The sequence below is a fragment of the Diadema antillarum genome, unplaced genomic scaffold (genome assembly GCF_040938485.1).
Source record: "Diadema antillarum isolate AM-2024a unplaced genomic scaffold, OU_Dant_1.0 seq00001129_RagTag, whole genome shotgun sequence".
In the NCBI taxonomy this organism is placed as follows: Eukaryota; Metazoa; Echinodermata; class Echinoidea; order Diadematoida; family Diadematidae; genus Diadema; species Diadema antillarum.
In genome coordinates this window covers 129745-147016 of record NW_027271942.1, presented here as the reverse complement: position 1 = coordinate 147016, position 17272 = coordinate 129745, and the positions used below count along the sequence as shown (strand labels likewise).

Genomic DNA, 17272 nt, shown 5'->3' with positions numbered 1-17272 from the left:
TACATCTTGTTTCCCTCACTGCACTGTTCAGATTTTCGTACACTTTATTTTCCTTCAACGAGTTTGAATTCTTGCAAATTGCTTACTGCACAGGTAAAGATTTGGAAGTATAATGGTATCAATTTTTCGTTTTGTGTCATACAGAGACAGATTACAATTAAAATAAAATACCGAAGAGGCAAGCATGTCATTGCGAAACATGTATCCGTAAGAGAACAGTCGGATTTGCCTCTCAGAGTACATACAAAGTGGGTATTCACCAGCGAGACCTGGCTGAAATGTTGCAAAGAAGAATGAACTTGAAGTGCTAAGTAATTCACCTTTCGAATGATAAAGTATTACACAATTTCCTCCCTTAAATTTCAGGGAACGCATCATTTAGGTTTCATGTTTCTGACTTGTTAAACTGATGCATTCCATTTAAATAATTCATGTATTGTTTGGACCTATGATGTTAGTACGTGGATAGTGCGCTCTGATTGTTGTGGACGTATTAACTGCTCGATTCTGATTTTCTTGTTATGTAAACATGTTCCCCCTCATTGCACTGTTCAGATTTTTGCACACTTTGTTCAATTTTGTTCTCACGAGTTTGAATTCTTGAAAATTAATCACTTCACAGGTAATTATTTGAAAGTTTATTGACACATTGCTGTTTCATTTTGCGTCACAAAAATATTAATGTCATTAAAAGACGTACTATGACTCCATACAGCGTTCAAACTATTGTTCTTGAATATACACAATTGCTTTTCTGTGTTTGCTATACCGGTATTGTAGCATTAGCTTAGTGGTTTTAAGGGGATTTATAGACAATATTTAAAAATATATAGATATATATTTTTAATATACCATAGCAGCATATTCAGAACTAATGAAGTATGGTCGATGAGGGTGGATGCTTTTTCAAAGTACACCTAATTTGGAGGCTTGACGTGCTTTCTTTCAAATCTAGGGGGACTACTTAGATTGCGTTCTAATTTTGTTTCGGCGTAGATTTATATAGAAAACCGGTAAAATTTTTAGCGATGAAACCGTTTACCTCTTCTTTTTTTCTAAATGAACATCTATATTATTTAATGATAAGCGAAATTGATGTACCCACCCCACCCCATACTTCATGACTGAATTAAGTGAAACAAGTTGGTATCATTCGATATGAAACACGTAAGACATTGAATCTTTTGTGATTGTTACCCAATTTCTAATTCTACATTTCATCTTTAATAGGTGTTTATATGGAGAATCATTGACAGTTGTGAGACGTACAGAAAAGAAATCATACTGCTCAGGCTCAGTCTGCCTGCCTGTACAACTATCCCTAAATACTCACGACGAGCTTAGGCCCTTGCGATGGCCCAACTGATTAAGTGCAAGATACACAAGATACAATGACATTTACATTTCACCGTTTTAAATAAACACATTCATGCAAATACTGTGTGCGGGGTGCGTGTGTGTGCGCGCGTGTGTGTGCGTGTGTGTGTGTCTATTAGGAACAACCTGAAATTGTAGAAAAGTAAACAGTCCGATGATTGATTGATTTTGAAGGAAAATTCGGTGTTCACGGTGCTTGATCTACCTGAGTTTAAAAGTAACGACGATGGGTTATCATCTAGTAATTTTTTTTTTTTTTAAGAACGCTGGTTCTTGCAAGAACCAGTCTTCAATACAAACTTATAATTTTGGTACGGACAAATTTTCATGATTGTTGACCATCACATCGGATACAACAGGTAGTCTAGATCATCAAACCACCTTCGCCGGCAGATCTTCATTCGTAGGCCCTATTTGATAACGATAGCCGATATTCTGCAACGTTTCACGATTGTTTTTTATTAGAGGAGCTGAACCTCCCTGCACGCATCACCACCAGCACGACCAGTATGCATGCGGATGACAAGGAGCGAAAAAAGGTCATCCAAGAAATAACGCCGTCTTGTGTTGATGAGGCAAAAGTGGCAGCTGTTGACTGCATGCACAGAATAAAAATTGATGGTTGGCAAAAGTGCAACCTTTAGGGCCTATGTTGTGCGTGTTGAATTGCATTTTAGTTGTTGAGGGATTTTTGCCATTTGAGAACTGCAATAGCATTATGATATGGACTAGTTGAATTTATTCAAAATCATAATATCATAGTCGCAACTAACAAAGCATTTCTTCATACAACAAGCAACGTTCAGTATCTAAAACACAAACACACACTTAAAGGACAAGTGCACCTTCATAGACATGTGGGTTGAGTGAATGCAGCATTAATAGTAGAATTAAGACATCAGTGAGAGTTTGAGGAAAATCGGACAATCCGTTCAAAAGCTATGAATTTGTGAAGTTTCTGCTCAGTCACGGCTGGATGAAAAGACTACTTTAGCTCGTGATGTCACATGAGTACAACGATATAAAGAAAGAATAAGGAAAAATCAACATTTTCCATTTTTCTTGCATAACAAAAGAACACTCGACTTCTCTCTTTCAGAAGGTAGGGGGAATATTACCCTTAATATACATCAGTAACAAGTCGAAGAAGTGTGCACTTTAATAGAAAAGTAACGTTTTGTGAAATTCTCTTTTTGTTTTCCTTATATCGTTGTACGCATGTGACATCATACACTGAAGTAGTCTTCTCATCCAGCAGTGACTGCACAGATACTTAAAAAGATTCATAACTTTTGAACGGATTGTCCGATTTTCCTCAAACTTTTACTGATGTGTTCTACTAATATTGCTGCATTCTCTCAATCCTCATGTATATGAAGGTGGACTTGTCCTTTAAATCGACGAATGCACAACATGATCATCAAAATAAATTGAAAGTAAAAACCAGATAATTCGATGAAGTATCAAAATCAGTGCGGCAGCCCAACTCTCCTAAACTATGTGTGCACAGATATGCATTCGCAAGATTTGTGTTTGTTTGTTTGTTTGTTTGTTTCGTGAGGTTCTCCTGATACATTTGCTAAGAAATCTAATATCAATTTTGATCATGTTGGGATACAAAAGGGGAAAACTTAGCTTTGTTTTTAGTGCTCCCAGCCGGGATTGACAGGCAGAACGTCGAAAAAAAAAATATCTTAGCGTTCATTGGCGGAGTAGGGCCTTTGACATCGCTAAGGTAACCATAAACCCCGATTAACGGGAAAATAAAACCCTTTTGTCCTGGAATAAAAAGGAGTGAAATCCTAATCAAGGTTATCAAACGCTACGTCGTCTTTGTTACCTGCTCCCAGCCGTTCCGCTCCTGTACCCACACTCTAACCACTGCTATCTCTCATTTCTATCGCCCCACGACTGTCGCAACCAAGCGGGGCTGAAGAAAGGCGGTGGGACAAAACGACCACTGAACCTTTACGGGAAAAAGGGGGGACTGCTGAATTGCTCCCTTCCTTGGTGCAGCGCTAACGGTGGCTGAGCGCCCAGAAAGCTCGTTGTTTACTCATGTTGTGGATCGTTCTCAAGTTTCTACGGGCGTTTACCAGTAAGGGGCAAGATAACACGAAGTTGTAGGTCGATATCTTAACCCGACCATAAACAGCACGAATATTACATCGTAGATTTGAACAGTCGCAAGGCACGTTGCTGTATCCTTCAAGAAGTCTTCAGGAATAATTGAAGATACATTTTCACGAACATCGCAACACCGGTAAACAAAAAGCTATGCAAACGTTGGAATCACCGTATGCGCGTCACGATTGCTCCTGCAAGAATTGAATGATGTGGCGCCGCTGAATGAACGGTGGCCGGTATCGAGGCGACATAAAGGTCTTGCCGACGTGACTTCAGTCAGTAGAAGGTGAGCACCGTGTAAATGAATATCCCATTCTTGAAAACGTTCTGTCTGCCTGCCAAAATAATATGATAAAGATGTTAATCCAAAATATTCTGTACTTTGCGTCAGTTTGATGTCAAAAATTCAATGAGTTTCAACTTCCTTTTTTGTGTGACTAATAAAGTTCGTGAAACAGAGTGCTAAAAATAAAAATAAAAAACTCAGCAAAGGATTGAAAACAAAGTGAGTCACTGAATCAGTTAACATGGTGTTGGACGCACTTGTACTATACATTTTGATTTGAGAAAAAACACCTTTCAGGAAATTGAGATTTTAGATTGCTTGAAACTAGCTGTTCTCGCTGACGACGTTATCATAAAAGTGACCAGATTAGACTTTTCAAAATTCCCTTTAAAAGTTTCACAGTTCATCAACTGCAGTAATATTTTGAGCAAGGCATTAATTTTCTTATCGTGGATTCTTTCTCCTCTGTCAAGGAAGTGCAAATCCAAAATTTTGACTTACCTCCGGAAGCATGATTACATTTAGTTATTTGTTATTCCGAAGGAGCGTTATTCCGCAGGTTCGTTATTCCGAAGGCTCATTTTCCGAAGGTTTGTCAGTATTCCGAAGGTTCGTTAATCCAAAAACGAAATATGATTCATTATATATTCTGAAGGTGGTTACTACGCACATTTTTTTTCACCTCATTTCATTTTCGGACTAATGAACCTTCGGACTAACGCCACAAATGCTCGTATTAACTAACATCTATAGTATATGGAATTTGTGTGTTTTGGAATAACGAAACTTCGGCATTTTTCGGATTAATGGACCTTTCGAATAATGGACACAACCCCTCCTGGATCTGCGCTAAAATTGCGAGCCAGATACTTCAAGGAGAGTTTAAGTAGATATCATCATTGAAACATCTTGTATTTTGATAATTGACAACACGCTGTCATTGCTTTAGCGGCGATATGAAATTGTTAGCATTATTCCAGTGAGATCCAGTGATGCAAAATCTATTGACATATTTACCATGCAGTTTGTTTTAATCATGTTCAGTCTGAAGAGGAGGTATCCCGCGGAAAACAACCCATCAAGATTTGAGCGGTTTAGTCGTCTACGAAGTGTTATCTTGAGTTCTTTGACGTGGAGAGTTTGGATCTGAAATAAGCACCAATTTTCGTGTTGTTAAATAAAGAACGAGATCAGGTTTCTTTAATCATAAAATACTCCTGACAATACCCAAGGAGACAGACATGACTGAATGTGTGATGTGAAATTATGAGTGTTCAGATTAATGATTCTAGCGTCGAGTCGTTTTTTTATTCCAATGGATTAACAAACTATGCCCTCAACTGATGTACATGAACACCTATTATTCACTGTTTAGAGTAATAGCTATGATAGAAATAAAGGCATACATCCTTAGTGGGGGATTCAAACTCACAACCTCCTGATTGTTAGACAGGTGTAAAAGCAAATAAGGGCAGTTTGTCAATCAGTTGCAAGAATGAATGTGATATCAACGCGCAACATCATGCAAAAGCGAGCGATAAATCTTCTTACTTTCTGTTTCATTCTAACAAAATTACATTGATTTATTCAACCATCATTAGTGTTGTTCAACTCTTTCATCCTAAAGCTGATGAAAGCTGTACGTCACTTATGTTTTAAATCATTTGATTTTCTAAAATTGTCCATACTGGCTTCACCTTGAAACAACTGCCAAACAAGATTCTTTAAAAGAAGAAAATGTGCTGCAAACGTAAATACAGTATGGGCACATTCAGTGAATAACATGTCACAAGGCCTTTACTTTGATTACTTGTTAATCACAAGAGTAACTAGTGGTTTTCAGCAAAGAAATGTTTCTGGTGGCAGCACATTGTCTCACACAGCCACACACGGCCCAGTCATTATCTTCATAATCCTAACAAGATAAAACATACCTGCGTCGTCTGAAGGGCATGTGATTCAATCTGGTAGTTGTAGATGCCACTTCTGTTTGCAATAATTGTCTGTGTTTAAATTCCGTTTTACTTTGTGCTTACATTGAATGTCATTCGTGTTAATTTAGACTCGTAACAGATGAAACAGATGTATATGTGACTATTCAACACAACACAAGTCAAGTTACGGTGATTAAGTTTCATTTTTGGAGAACTCTTTATTTACATTTCTTTTTTTCCGTTTTTTTCTTTTTACAGACAATTAATTGTAAGAGTTGTCCTTTCAAGAGCTAAGCTAAGAATTTTTCAAAAAAAATTACGTTGGTCATACTTATCATAACTTTACAATAATTGCGTTTAATGGATCTTTGGCCGATGATTCGGCAATTACTAAAGCTACGGTCACAAAGGTTCGTACGAACGATGCGTTCGTACGAATGTCACTGTTCGTACGAATTCTGGAGTTCGTAGAGATTCGTAGATGGGGCACAGATTCTCATACGGCCTTCTTACGAATTTCGTACGAACGCTGTTTAATTCGCAAGAACAACTTAAGACCTTTTAGAGAAACGAAATGATTTATGGCCCTAGAATTCGTACGTTTTTTGTAAGAATGCCTTGAGTTATTCTTTCGTCAGACTTACGGCCATCTTACGATTTTTTGTCGTAAGATGGTCGTACGTGCAACTCACGGCACTCTCAAGTCATTCGTAAGAAGATTTACGATTTTTTGCATATTTTGTCGGGTTGTTAAAAAGACGCTGCCGTGTCCTGTCAAAAAGTCTGTAACAGTTGAAAGTTTTATACTTCAAGATGGCAGTAGTGCCAAGGAGACTACAACTGCAGCTGCATCTACAAGTAGAGGAGGAGGAGGAGGTTGTTGCTCCAACTCTCCCCCTCTCACTCCTTCCTCCTCATCTCCCTCTTTTCTTTTCTTCCCCTTCCCTCTTTTCCATTTGATTGCCTTCCCTTTTGGTCCCATATTTAACAGAAATGCTTTCTGGTCGAACACCTAGAACAAAGTGAGGATTTGAACTTCGCACGTTTGGCTTTATACCCCCAAAACTCAACAGTTGCACAAAATTTAATATTGTATACCTATACGCCTTACGAGTCCCTTACGAACGCCTTACAAATTCGAAGAGTTGTTCGTAAGAACGCCGTAAGAATCTCCGTTCGTAAGGCATTCTTACGAAAGACGTAAGAGCCCTCTACGATCGACTTAAGGCGTTATTACAATCATCGTAAGAATTTAAGGCTTTTAGAATTGTCTCTCGACCCTGCAAAATCTTGCGTAGTTCTTACGATGTTCGCACGACGTTCGTACATCCGCCTTGCGAAGAGAGGGTTTCGTATGAAGTTTAAAAAAAAAATCTTGGACAAAACCATCGACCAGGCTACGAACTTACGAACGGTCTACGAACGCTGGTTTCGTGCGGCCTTCCTAAGAAGATCTTACGAAATTGTCTAAAAATCGTTCGTACGGCGTTCGTAGCAGTTCGTAAAGGCATTTGTGACCGAGCCTTAAGTCTGCTAAATGATGCATTGTCACGGCACACCAGCAGGTAGATATCATGTTACATAACATGGCATCATAGTCATTATACAATAACATCGTCTTGGAGCACATAATTATCATCTCAAAGAAAAATTAAGGGGGGTGGCAGGCCGTGTCGTACATGGGAGGCCTGTCTGTGTGTTTGTGCAGAGAGGCTTGCGTATAATTATACCACTGAGGTGAGACGAAACATGATTTTCAGAACATGCGTAATAATATTATGTTCACGTATCAGTATCACAGCGAGCATTGTCGGTGTTCGTGATATTGTCGTCGTCAACAAGATTGGGAGTGAGGATAATAAGGAAATCGATCAGTAACAACAGCTCTTGGAGCACTCACAAATAACATGATCGATTACCTGTGGTCCTGTCGCAAGTATTGCCCTTTTTCATCTAGTTGTATCAGCAATCATCTGGTCATTCAAATAAGCGAGCAAGATATCCAGCATTTTAGATAGGCACTAACGCCTGTAGCACGAATAGTATTGGGCTCTTTTGCTTTTATTCAACTTTTCCCTTTGTTTGATAATTTGAATGGATGTTTGAATATCGATGGTCTTATATGGGGTTGTATCTTACAAAGAAAAAGAAGTAGAGAGGGATAGAGAAATTCTTATAACTTGAGACAGATTATTTCCTTTTATTTGTTAGTTTGTTTGTGTGTTCGTGTGTATGTGAATGAGAATTATACATTATTGACTTTATTTCATGAAGAATATCACGGTGTCAGATATAGAGAGGGGAGAGAGAAAAAGAGAGATAGAGATAGAAAAGGAGAATATGAAATTGTGTTTCTAGCCCTTAGGTGTTACTGTTGTCCGTGGCATGTAACGTATTTTTATATATTTTGACATTGTTTGTGTTCTTTACATTTTCGAAAGTTAATGTGGATATAATGAAACATTAAACCCTAAGCCTTAAAAAAAGACCCGAAATCATATATATTCCACAATTTGTTATCATGCAGCGCCTGTAAATAAGATAAGATAAAGAATATGGTGATCGTGCTTTTTCCGTTATGGGACCAAAATTGTGGAATCAGTTACCTCTTCAGTTAAGGGAACTGTCATCGACAGAGTCATTCAAATCCAAACTTAAAACTTATCTGTTCCTTTCATACTGAGGACTGTAATCGCTGTATGTCATTAATATTGGATCAATATTGTATTTTTAATTGGTATATGTTGTATTCTTTATTTGGTATATATTTGTTTTTGTTTACCATTTTCTTATTTGTTGAAATGTTTGAATATGTATATGCATGTAAATATATGATATCTTTTCATTTTTGAAGCGCCATGAGCACTGAAAAGTGGACCTGTGCGCTATACAAGTAGCCACTATTATTATTATTATTATTATTATTATTATTATTATTATTATTATTATTATCAATAATAACGACATTATACCTGAATGCGCTGTGGATTCATTGTTTTCTTTCCTGGAGGAGTCAGTTAGTTGAGTACGTATCCCTGTCTCACTCTAAAAGCATTCGTGAGGGCGAATTAAACACAATGGTGAACTTTTGATTCTTTGCAGAAATATCTGTAGTGAATAACAATCGTAAAGACAAAATGACGCACGCACCCACTTCAATATTCTCCTTTGTAACATATTGAATGAATGGCGTTGGTTTCTTAAAATGACCATCGACGTATGACGACATAAAAAGAGGATGGAAAATAATGGATGCTCCTCGAGTTCCTGTTTGTTCGAGAGTCCAACATGAACCTTGGTTCCGATGAATCATAATTATTCTATAGAGCCATTGCACATTCGTGACGTCCGCGCGTTACAAAACAAGAACAATTCAAGCAAGCTTCGAATCATAACTCTTTTCAACAATCAGGTATTGAGAAATCCAGACTCATTAAACTTTCATGACGAATCGACCCGGGAGTGGAAACGCCTCTTATACCAGCTCGTAATTCCTTTCCGTACGTTTGATTCCTGCACTCCTTCCCGACCCTAATCGTCTTTCTCCTCCGACAAAGGAGCGTCGTAACTGCCCATTTAGAAGAAGGAATATCGACTTTTACTGACGTGCTCTCTGGAGTTAATCCTCTTTTCAGATCTTCTCCCTTTACCGTTCACAAACAGAAGCCCCCTTCCTATGTGGTTTCATCTTTAACAATAAACACGGAGAATCCGATCGATGCTATTTCGCCCGTGGTGCTCTGCCGCGGGTAACCCCGGCTTCTCTCTCAGTGTCGACCTGGCATTGAGTGCGCTGCCAGCACACAATGTGTTATTCGGGTTGCTAGGGATGTTGGTGGCAGGTCGCAATGCTATTTAGTTAGGATACAAGGGACAATTCCAGCTATGAGTTTGTTCCTCAATGATATTTCTCTGCCTCGTCGGTCATATCCCTTCAAAAAGGTTAAGGTAATGTTGATTCCTTAGTAACGAATTTACTGGCCTTGTCATGTGTTGGTATGTTTTGGTTGTTAGTTGGCTTGCTAGGGATTAATCCACGCAAGGTGATTTGATGTTCTCTATTCTTTCTTTTTCTCTCCCCTTTAGGCTGCAAGGAGAACTCTGTTCGGGCTGAACATCGTCGAACGAGAAGCCGCCTGAAGCCTGGGTCAGCTGATATATCGAGTCGCTGGAAATTATCTTGGGATTAAGAGAAAATCAAGCAATAACGGACTACATCTGCGAACTTGTAAACATCTAAATTGTCTGCGGTTGAACTGTATCAAATGACTATCGACATCTACTTCTTGCGGGATCAGTCACGCTATATCTTGGAAATGTTGACGCGGTAAAATAGAGAACCAACTATCTTTACAGACATATTTTTTTCCTGGAAGTGGTGTACTTATACCGTGAATCACTATGACGGGTGGTTCGTATCGTATAGATCTAAAGCGAGATGATCCGAGAACGCTTATGATAAAGATGGATGCGAGATTGACCTTCGCCGGGCGAGAGCGGAACCATGCTTTTCGAATGGACGCAGAGCGGGAGCTCCGCCATCTCGACTACGCCCGTCACTTGACGCGGGCAACGCTGGAAAGGCAGCAAAAAGAGATGCACAAGCGGATGAACTTCTTGAAAAACCTTGTCGAGGAAAACCGAGCGAGGAGAAAGAAGATGGAGGAGGGGGGTGGGGACAAATTGGTATCGGATACCAATACCGATGCCCCGGCGGATCGTAGGAGTCGAAAGGAGGAGGGCCTGAGACATACTTTGCCGATATTGCCGATGAGGAGAAATCTTGAAGATTTCGTAAGCTCCCTAAACCCCAAACAAGGAGGTGCTTCAGCAATGAGTCGATCGCTCGGTTATCTCAGTGATTCATTTCAGCGAAGTAGAACTCAAGAATCGTTGAGCGAAAAGAGGCTGAGACAGTTAAGGCAAGATTTGAGGAACGCCAAAAAGAAGGAGATACCACCTGTTCAGCTGAAGACTGACGACAGGCCGACGGAGACGCCAAAAGTTGTCTGGTCAGGTGCCGATGGAGAAGCTAGACTTACGGAAAACGAAGAATCGAAGGGTAATAATTGTGCAACTCATAACATCTCCCTCCCGGAAATTGCTCCAGGTCCTCCAAAGTCTCGCGAAGCCTCCATGGGAAGGAGAGTCTCCTTGAGCCAGATGATTGCCACGGGAGAGATTACAAAACTTCCTGTTATCAACCCAGGTGACAATGCCATGTTGAATCGGACTCCACAGAGTCTTAACTTGGCGCGGACATTCTATATGAACACTAGCCAAACGAGCGGGCGGGGTCCCATCTTACAACCGATTCAACAAAACCAACGATCACAGCAACAACAATCATCTCAAGCGAACATTAACAAGCGCGGTGGTGTCAAACTACCACCAGCGATGGTGCCACTGAAATTCTTGCAAGAGGACATCGAAAAGAACCCCTTCATGTCGTCCGACTTCAATCCCAAAACGTACCGCCCACGTGAGCTCCTCAACGCGAACAAGCCTGAAGAAATGTACGTGTGGCTCGGGTTTGACTCCGAGGACGAGTTCCGCGAGATGGTGGCACAAGCAAAACAGGACCTGGACGACGGGAGCGACGACAACTCGTCGAATGGAGGCGACGTCGTAGAACTCGACGTCATTGATGAGGTCCCCGAAGAAGAAGTTGCGGAAGGCGATGACATCGAAAAGGAAGGAGCAGAATACCTGAGTAAGAGGAAAATGAGCAGACGAGTGTCTCGATTGAGCGCCCCAGTTGCCATGATTGCGTCCAGCTTGAACAGAGAACTGTCTGCCGGTGGGAAGAAACCCAGCAGCGCGCTCAAAAAGTTCATCAGAGCCGCGAAAACAATCTGCGTCGTGAGACAATTTCAGCTGAACGGTGATGACACGGAGGAAACGTGACGAAATATCAAACAACAATGCTGGACATTGAATCACTATTTTTCCCGATTTCAACTCCTTAAGTAATTTTCTGAAGTTAAGGCACATATAGCACAAACTCTGGGTCCTTTTTCATAAAACATCTTACCACACAACGCATAATTACGTGTAACTTGCATCGATTGCGGATAACCAGCTAGATAACAATTTAGCTTTGTGCGTTCCATTTATTCATTGTCGGAGTATTTGTACTTGCTGCTACCTAAAATTAAAGCAGATTTCTTCCATGAACGAGCCCCCGATTTGATCGAGGTAGGAAATTAGAACTCATGAGGTAGTTTTCAAAACATAATGCTGTGAGTGTATTTACATGGATGGTATAGTATTGGTTTAGGTGATGATTCATCTTAACTTCTTGCTAGATACTTAGAAACCACTTCATGAAATGTAGAGGAGCGTACAATTCTAGAGGAATTCAAACTTTATTTAATGAAAAACAGTTTTTAAGTGACTGAGTTATCCGAAAACAAAAAATAAAACAAAGCGATCCTTATAAAAGGTGGGTCCCACTATTTATTAGGATTGCTTTGTTCTGGATATCTCAGCCATTTCAAAACCATTTTTTAATCAAACAACTTTGAATTCCTTGTAAAAATATATGCTCTTTCATATTTCATAACAGATATCTTATTATCTTAAGAATCATCACGAAAAAAAGTTGAAAACCTGAAGACCAATCTCAACCAAAACTGTACCATCCCTCTGTGTAGACGATAGAAGCATGTCCACAGACATGACATGATACATCAGAAATGTTATCTTATTTTACTTTTATCAATTCTGAAAGAATTTGTCACTTCACATCGTAATGGGTATCTATCTTCGTATCTGTGAAGATTGCATAAAAACATCGTTTTTTCCTAAAAAGGAAATTGTTCATTAATTTTGATGATAGCATTTACACTTTAAAATACTGTGCAATGAAGGCTTATCCAGCAGAACAACCATAATAAATATTGTAGTGCATAATGAATAATTCATGATATTTTTATCAGGTATCAAAATTACTTTCTCTATGATTATATAGTGAAACTTGCTCATGACACGATTTCACTGGATCGTTCTGTCTTACAGTCAAAAAACAACCTGTAGTATATATAATTGTCAAATGCGTCTTCATTTCATTTCCAAGAAAGCTAAATCATACTTTAGATTACACTTAGTATCTAAATGGCATGTCGAGATAGTTAGGAGATATAACTCTGTCTAATATATTTTGCATTTTTGTTACTTAATTTGAATTTATGAATTGAGGATTTCTGTAACTTTATAATATGATTACAAAAAACATGATGCGACAGAATGCTGCAGAATTATCTGTAAGAATAGATCAGAAAGCAATACATGTGTAATTGTACTTTTGACAAGTCTCACACTGACATATCGTGTGAGATAATCATTTTTATCATTTTTATCATACTTTTGCAATGTGCAAAATCGTTCTCAGTCCGGTTAATTATGTTCAGTAATTTAGAGGTCTTGAGTCCAAGACTGACTAATCAAAAGTGCATTGCTAGTGACAGAATGTAACACGCTGTTAATACATGTCTTACGTGCTTGAAATAACTCAAGCATGTTTCGTTGATTTCGTTGTCATCATGCCGAATTGAGTTTGAGATGCTCGTTTTTCAACTTAGAGCAGTTCTTATACGTCAGGGTATTACAAAGCAACATCATAATCGAGATATCTTTATTTTACAAAAACAGTATGAATTGTTTAAATTCTGGAGTTTGAAGGAGAAATTAATATATTGAATGAATGAAGTGTCATTTTTTCTTTCTCCAAAAGCGCGGACTTCCTGATTATCTAATTCATCATCCATTTTTCGTTGGTATAAGATTTCTTTTCTTTCTCCGACACTAAATCTGGCTTAGAAACTTCTTCCGTTTCTTAGCCAGATACTACCTTCTGGAATTCTTTCGATACTCTCTTCTCGTTTTCGTTGAGAAATGATTTGACACGAGTCTTTTGACCAAAATTTGTAAATAATTTCAAGCTCAGAATTGATTTCATGGCCAACGAACTGCATCTTCTCAATTTCTTCAGTGCATATTGAGATGAAATGCAAATACCCTAAACGCGGTAGATACAACGAAAAGAAATTGATGCCGTTTATATTTCACTGAAAGAGGAAGTGCCTATATAACCTTTTTCGCGAGATAAAGTATTCTGCCAAACAGTGATGATGTTGCCAAACGTATATATACAACGGCTTCTCATGTTATTTTGTCCGTACACACTAATTAGGGCCAGCAGAACGTGTTTTTTTTTTTTTTTTTTTTGTTTGTCGGGTCAATGCTCCTCCATGGGAAAAGTCGAAAGTCGAAAAGGGAAACCTCGAAGTTCATGGGTTTTCTTGTCTTTTAATTTTCTTCTTTCAGATGTAATAGTGTGTGTTGGAGAGGGGGAGGGAGAGGCTGCCGCGCCCGCCCTCCCCTCCCCCTCCTTCGTTCATGTAATTAATATCATTTTTGTTTTCATTTGTATACGCATGACAAGAGCACATTCTTGCTGGCATATAGATGATGTCCAGTGAAGTTCGTCTCGTATTTGATTGATGAAGTGATCAAGTAAAATAGAAAATGTCTGTGTAGCTGAAAATATGAATCTCGACAAACGAGCTGAATAAAGATTGATCGTTTATTTCATACGTATCAGAAGTTTATGGGCAACATTTCTAGCACCGTACGATCATCCCAGGTAGAGTTAAATAATTCATCACCAGAAGGATGAACATTACTTGAATTCCTGCAAAAAAAAAATGCACATGTATATAATGTGCATGTTGATATATATATATATATATATATATATATATATATATGTGTGTGTGTGTGTGTGTGTGTGTGTGTGTGTGTGTGCGTGCGTGTATGTATGGGTGTGTGTGTGTTCTGACGCCATGTAAAGAAAGAGTCTTTCTGCTGAAACTGCGTAGAGAGACAAGGCTCCCGTAAAGAGCGACAGCCTTTCATTTCTATGTCACAAAATGATTTCGGTGCACCATTCATAACTTCACAAGAGCACCTAGTCTGAACAGCTGCCACAGTCAGAGATAATGATGATTTCTCTATTTCTTTCTTTTGTGACTGTGAATATCGATAATTACGATGTTCTCCAGAAAGAATATGCCATTTCCTCATGACTTTAACTCCAGGTATTTCAGAGATATTGTGTTCTGGCACATACATATATACAGAAGAAGGAAATCTTTCAATCCTCTATGGTTATTTCACATAATACAGCTGTATACTGTACATGAAACGTTTGATTGCAAAACGAGTCGACTTCAATTTCCTCAATATTAGACATTTGTGATGAAACCTTACAAAAAGCCCCTGAAAACAAAGAGAATTAAAAGAAAACATGGTATATTTAAAATCATAACTCAGCAGCAAGTCAGGTGTCATTGGAAAGGTAAGCACTCCATCTGAAGATGGACGTACTTGATCTTTAAAATGGCGCATAACCCTTCTTGCAATCAACCTCTTCATATGTATTTATATAGATTACATATTAACTATAAAAAGAATTATATATACATATACATCTTGGCAATGATATGCCATTCATGTTATGAGTAATGAAATTCCCTATCATTCTCGTTCAAATTATGAACATCCGTATACTTTTTGAGATATATCCAAAAATGTTATTACTTTTTTTGCTGAGTGTATATATTATATTAATTACATATCAATTATATCTCTATCATCATAACATAACAGTATCACATACACACACACACACATGCACACACACACACACTGATCCGATGTAACTCAAATTTTGATTGACCTCTTAATCTGGTTCATTCAAACAATCCCCGACTATAACTTATTATGACTCATCAGCTTGTGGGTCGAGAACACTATCTGTAAAGAGATTGTATAGTCACGTATCACATACAATATTGAACAACAGAGGGCACTCTACATATCTCAGACATTAAAGGACAAGTTCACCTTCACATGTGGGTTGAGTGAATGCAGCTGAGTAGAACACGAGAGTGTCGGACAATCCGTCAAAAATTTATGAATTTTTGAAGTTTCTGCTCAGTCACGGCTATGGATCAATAGCTTGTGATGTCACATGAGTACAATATGCCGACTTAACAAAAAATCAACATTATTTGACTCTGCATAACCAAAGAAGACTTCTCTCTTTCAGAAGGCAGCCTTGTCAGTAGCCAGTCGAGAACACTTTATTCTGTAAAGAGAAATTCTCTTTTTAGTTTCCTTATAATAGTTGTAAGCATGTGACATCATACACTGTAGTAGTCTTCTCTTCCAGCAGTGACTGTGCAGATACTTAAAATATTTGTAACAACGCAGTCCAATTTCCCTCAAACTTTCACTGATGTGCTACTAATATTGCTGCATTCTCTCAATCCTTCTGTATAAGACAGACTTGTCCTTTAAAGACGACCACACGGCTTTCGAAACATCGTCCTGACCCTGTGTGACGGTCTGCAATTGAAACCATTTTGTGCTAGGGATTTTGGACAGTAGTGCGTACAATGCCACAGGGTTTTCTGTGCCAATCTTGACTCAAGGCACACAAAGGGTTAATTTCAATCATTAGAAAAGATTATTCCTGGGAGTCTTTAAAAATCATGGGGTCTAATAAAAAAGCAAACAAACGAAAACTCAAGGGGTTCAAAAGTTGACATCTATGTCTTACATACATATGTATTGGTTGAAAAGTGTCACAGTACAACTTCAGTAGTCTCTACAGGAGTTCTTTTGCTCTAACATGTGAAATACATGCAGGGATGCCAAGTTAAAAAAAAAAAAAATTATGAGCGAGATTTTCATGATTCGGCATCTCGGCGCACAAATGAGGGTGGGAGGGGTCTTTTACCCCTCCCACAGTAGGGAGCTTTTTCAATTTGTAGCTCTTATGGTGCGATCAGGTGGTACTTAAGTAACTATTCTTACTTACTTTGAAAGACAAAAGGGAAATACACCTTCAATTGCAACTATCACTTTAATCCTTTGGGCTATGCTCATTATTATAGGCCCAAGTTGCAGACTTTTCCCAATGCGTGAGAAAAATGGAGGCCATGCGTGAGATCGTGAGATGGCCCCTAAATGTGTGAGTCTCACTCAGAATGCATGAGACTTGGTAGCTCTGTACATGCAATATCTTCAATAGTACTTGTTGAATGATTTCCTCCGCCCCCATGTTTTGTTGTTGTTGCTGAATGGTCTTAAAAGAATTATGTGTCCTTAGTGGTCTCTCAACACTTTGCTGCAAAAAATGTACAAAAACATAGGATGTAAATGTTGATCTACTAATGAAAACAAAACATACAAGAACACAGATATGTAATTATCAATGCCTTATTTATTGTCAAATATAAATATGTGCATCAAGGTCAAGTCAGCTAAGTGTCAAGCCTAAAAATCTTTTTTAGATAAGAGCATCACTCTGTAAACATACTGTTGTAGTGTATATATCATTATTTTCTCTAAGCAGAGCATTAGTATGCAATTTACAAATCCATGAGGCATGATAAATTTACACCACCCCCTTTCTTCATTAGTCATGTGATAACCGCAACAATAATATTCATTTCTTTCTATTACAACAATCTGGTAA

The 17272-nt window shown here is 38.5% G+C and overlaps 1 protein-coding gene across 1 annotated transcript; it reads left to right on the top strand.

Moving 5' to 3' along the window:
- Positions 1 to 10125: 10125 nt before the first annotated feature.
- LOC139744016 (uncharacterized) lies at positions 10126 to 11631 on the top strand. Its single transcript, XM_071654481.1, has one exon. It carries the CDS (start codon positions 10126 to 10128, stop codon positions 11629 to 11631), a length of 1506 nt encoding a protein of 501 aa, XP_071510582.1.
- The last annotated feature ends 5641 nt before the right edge of the window (positions 11632 to 17272 follow it).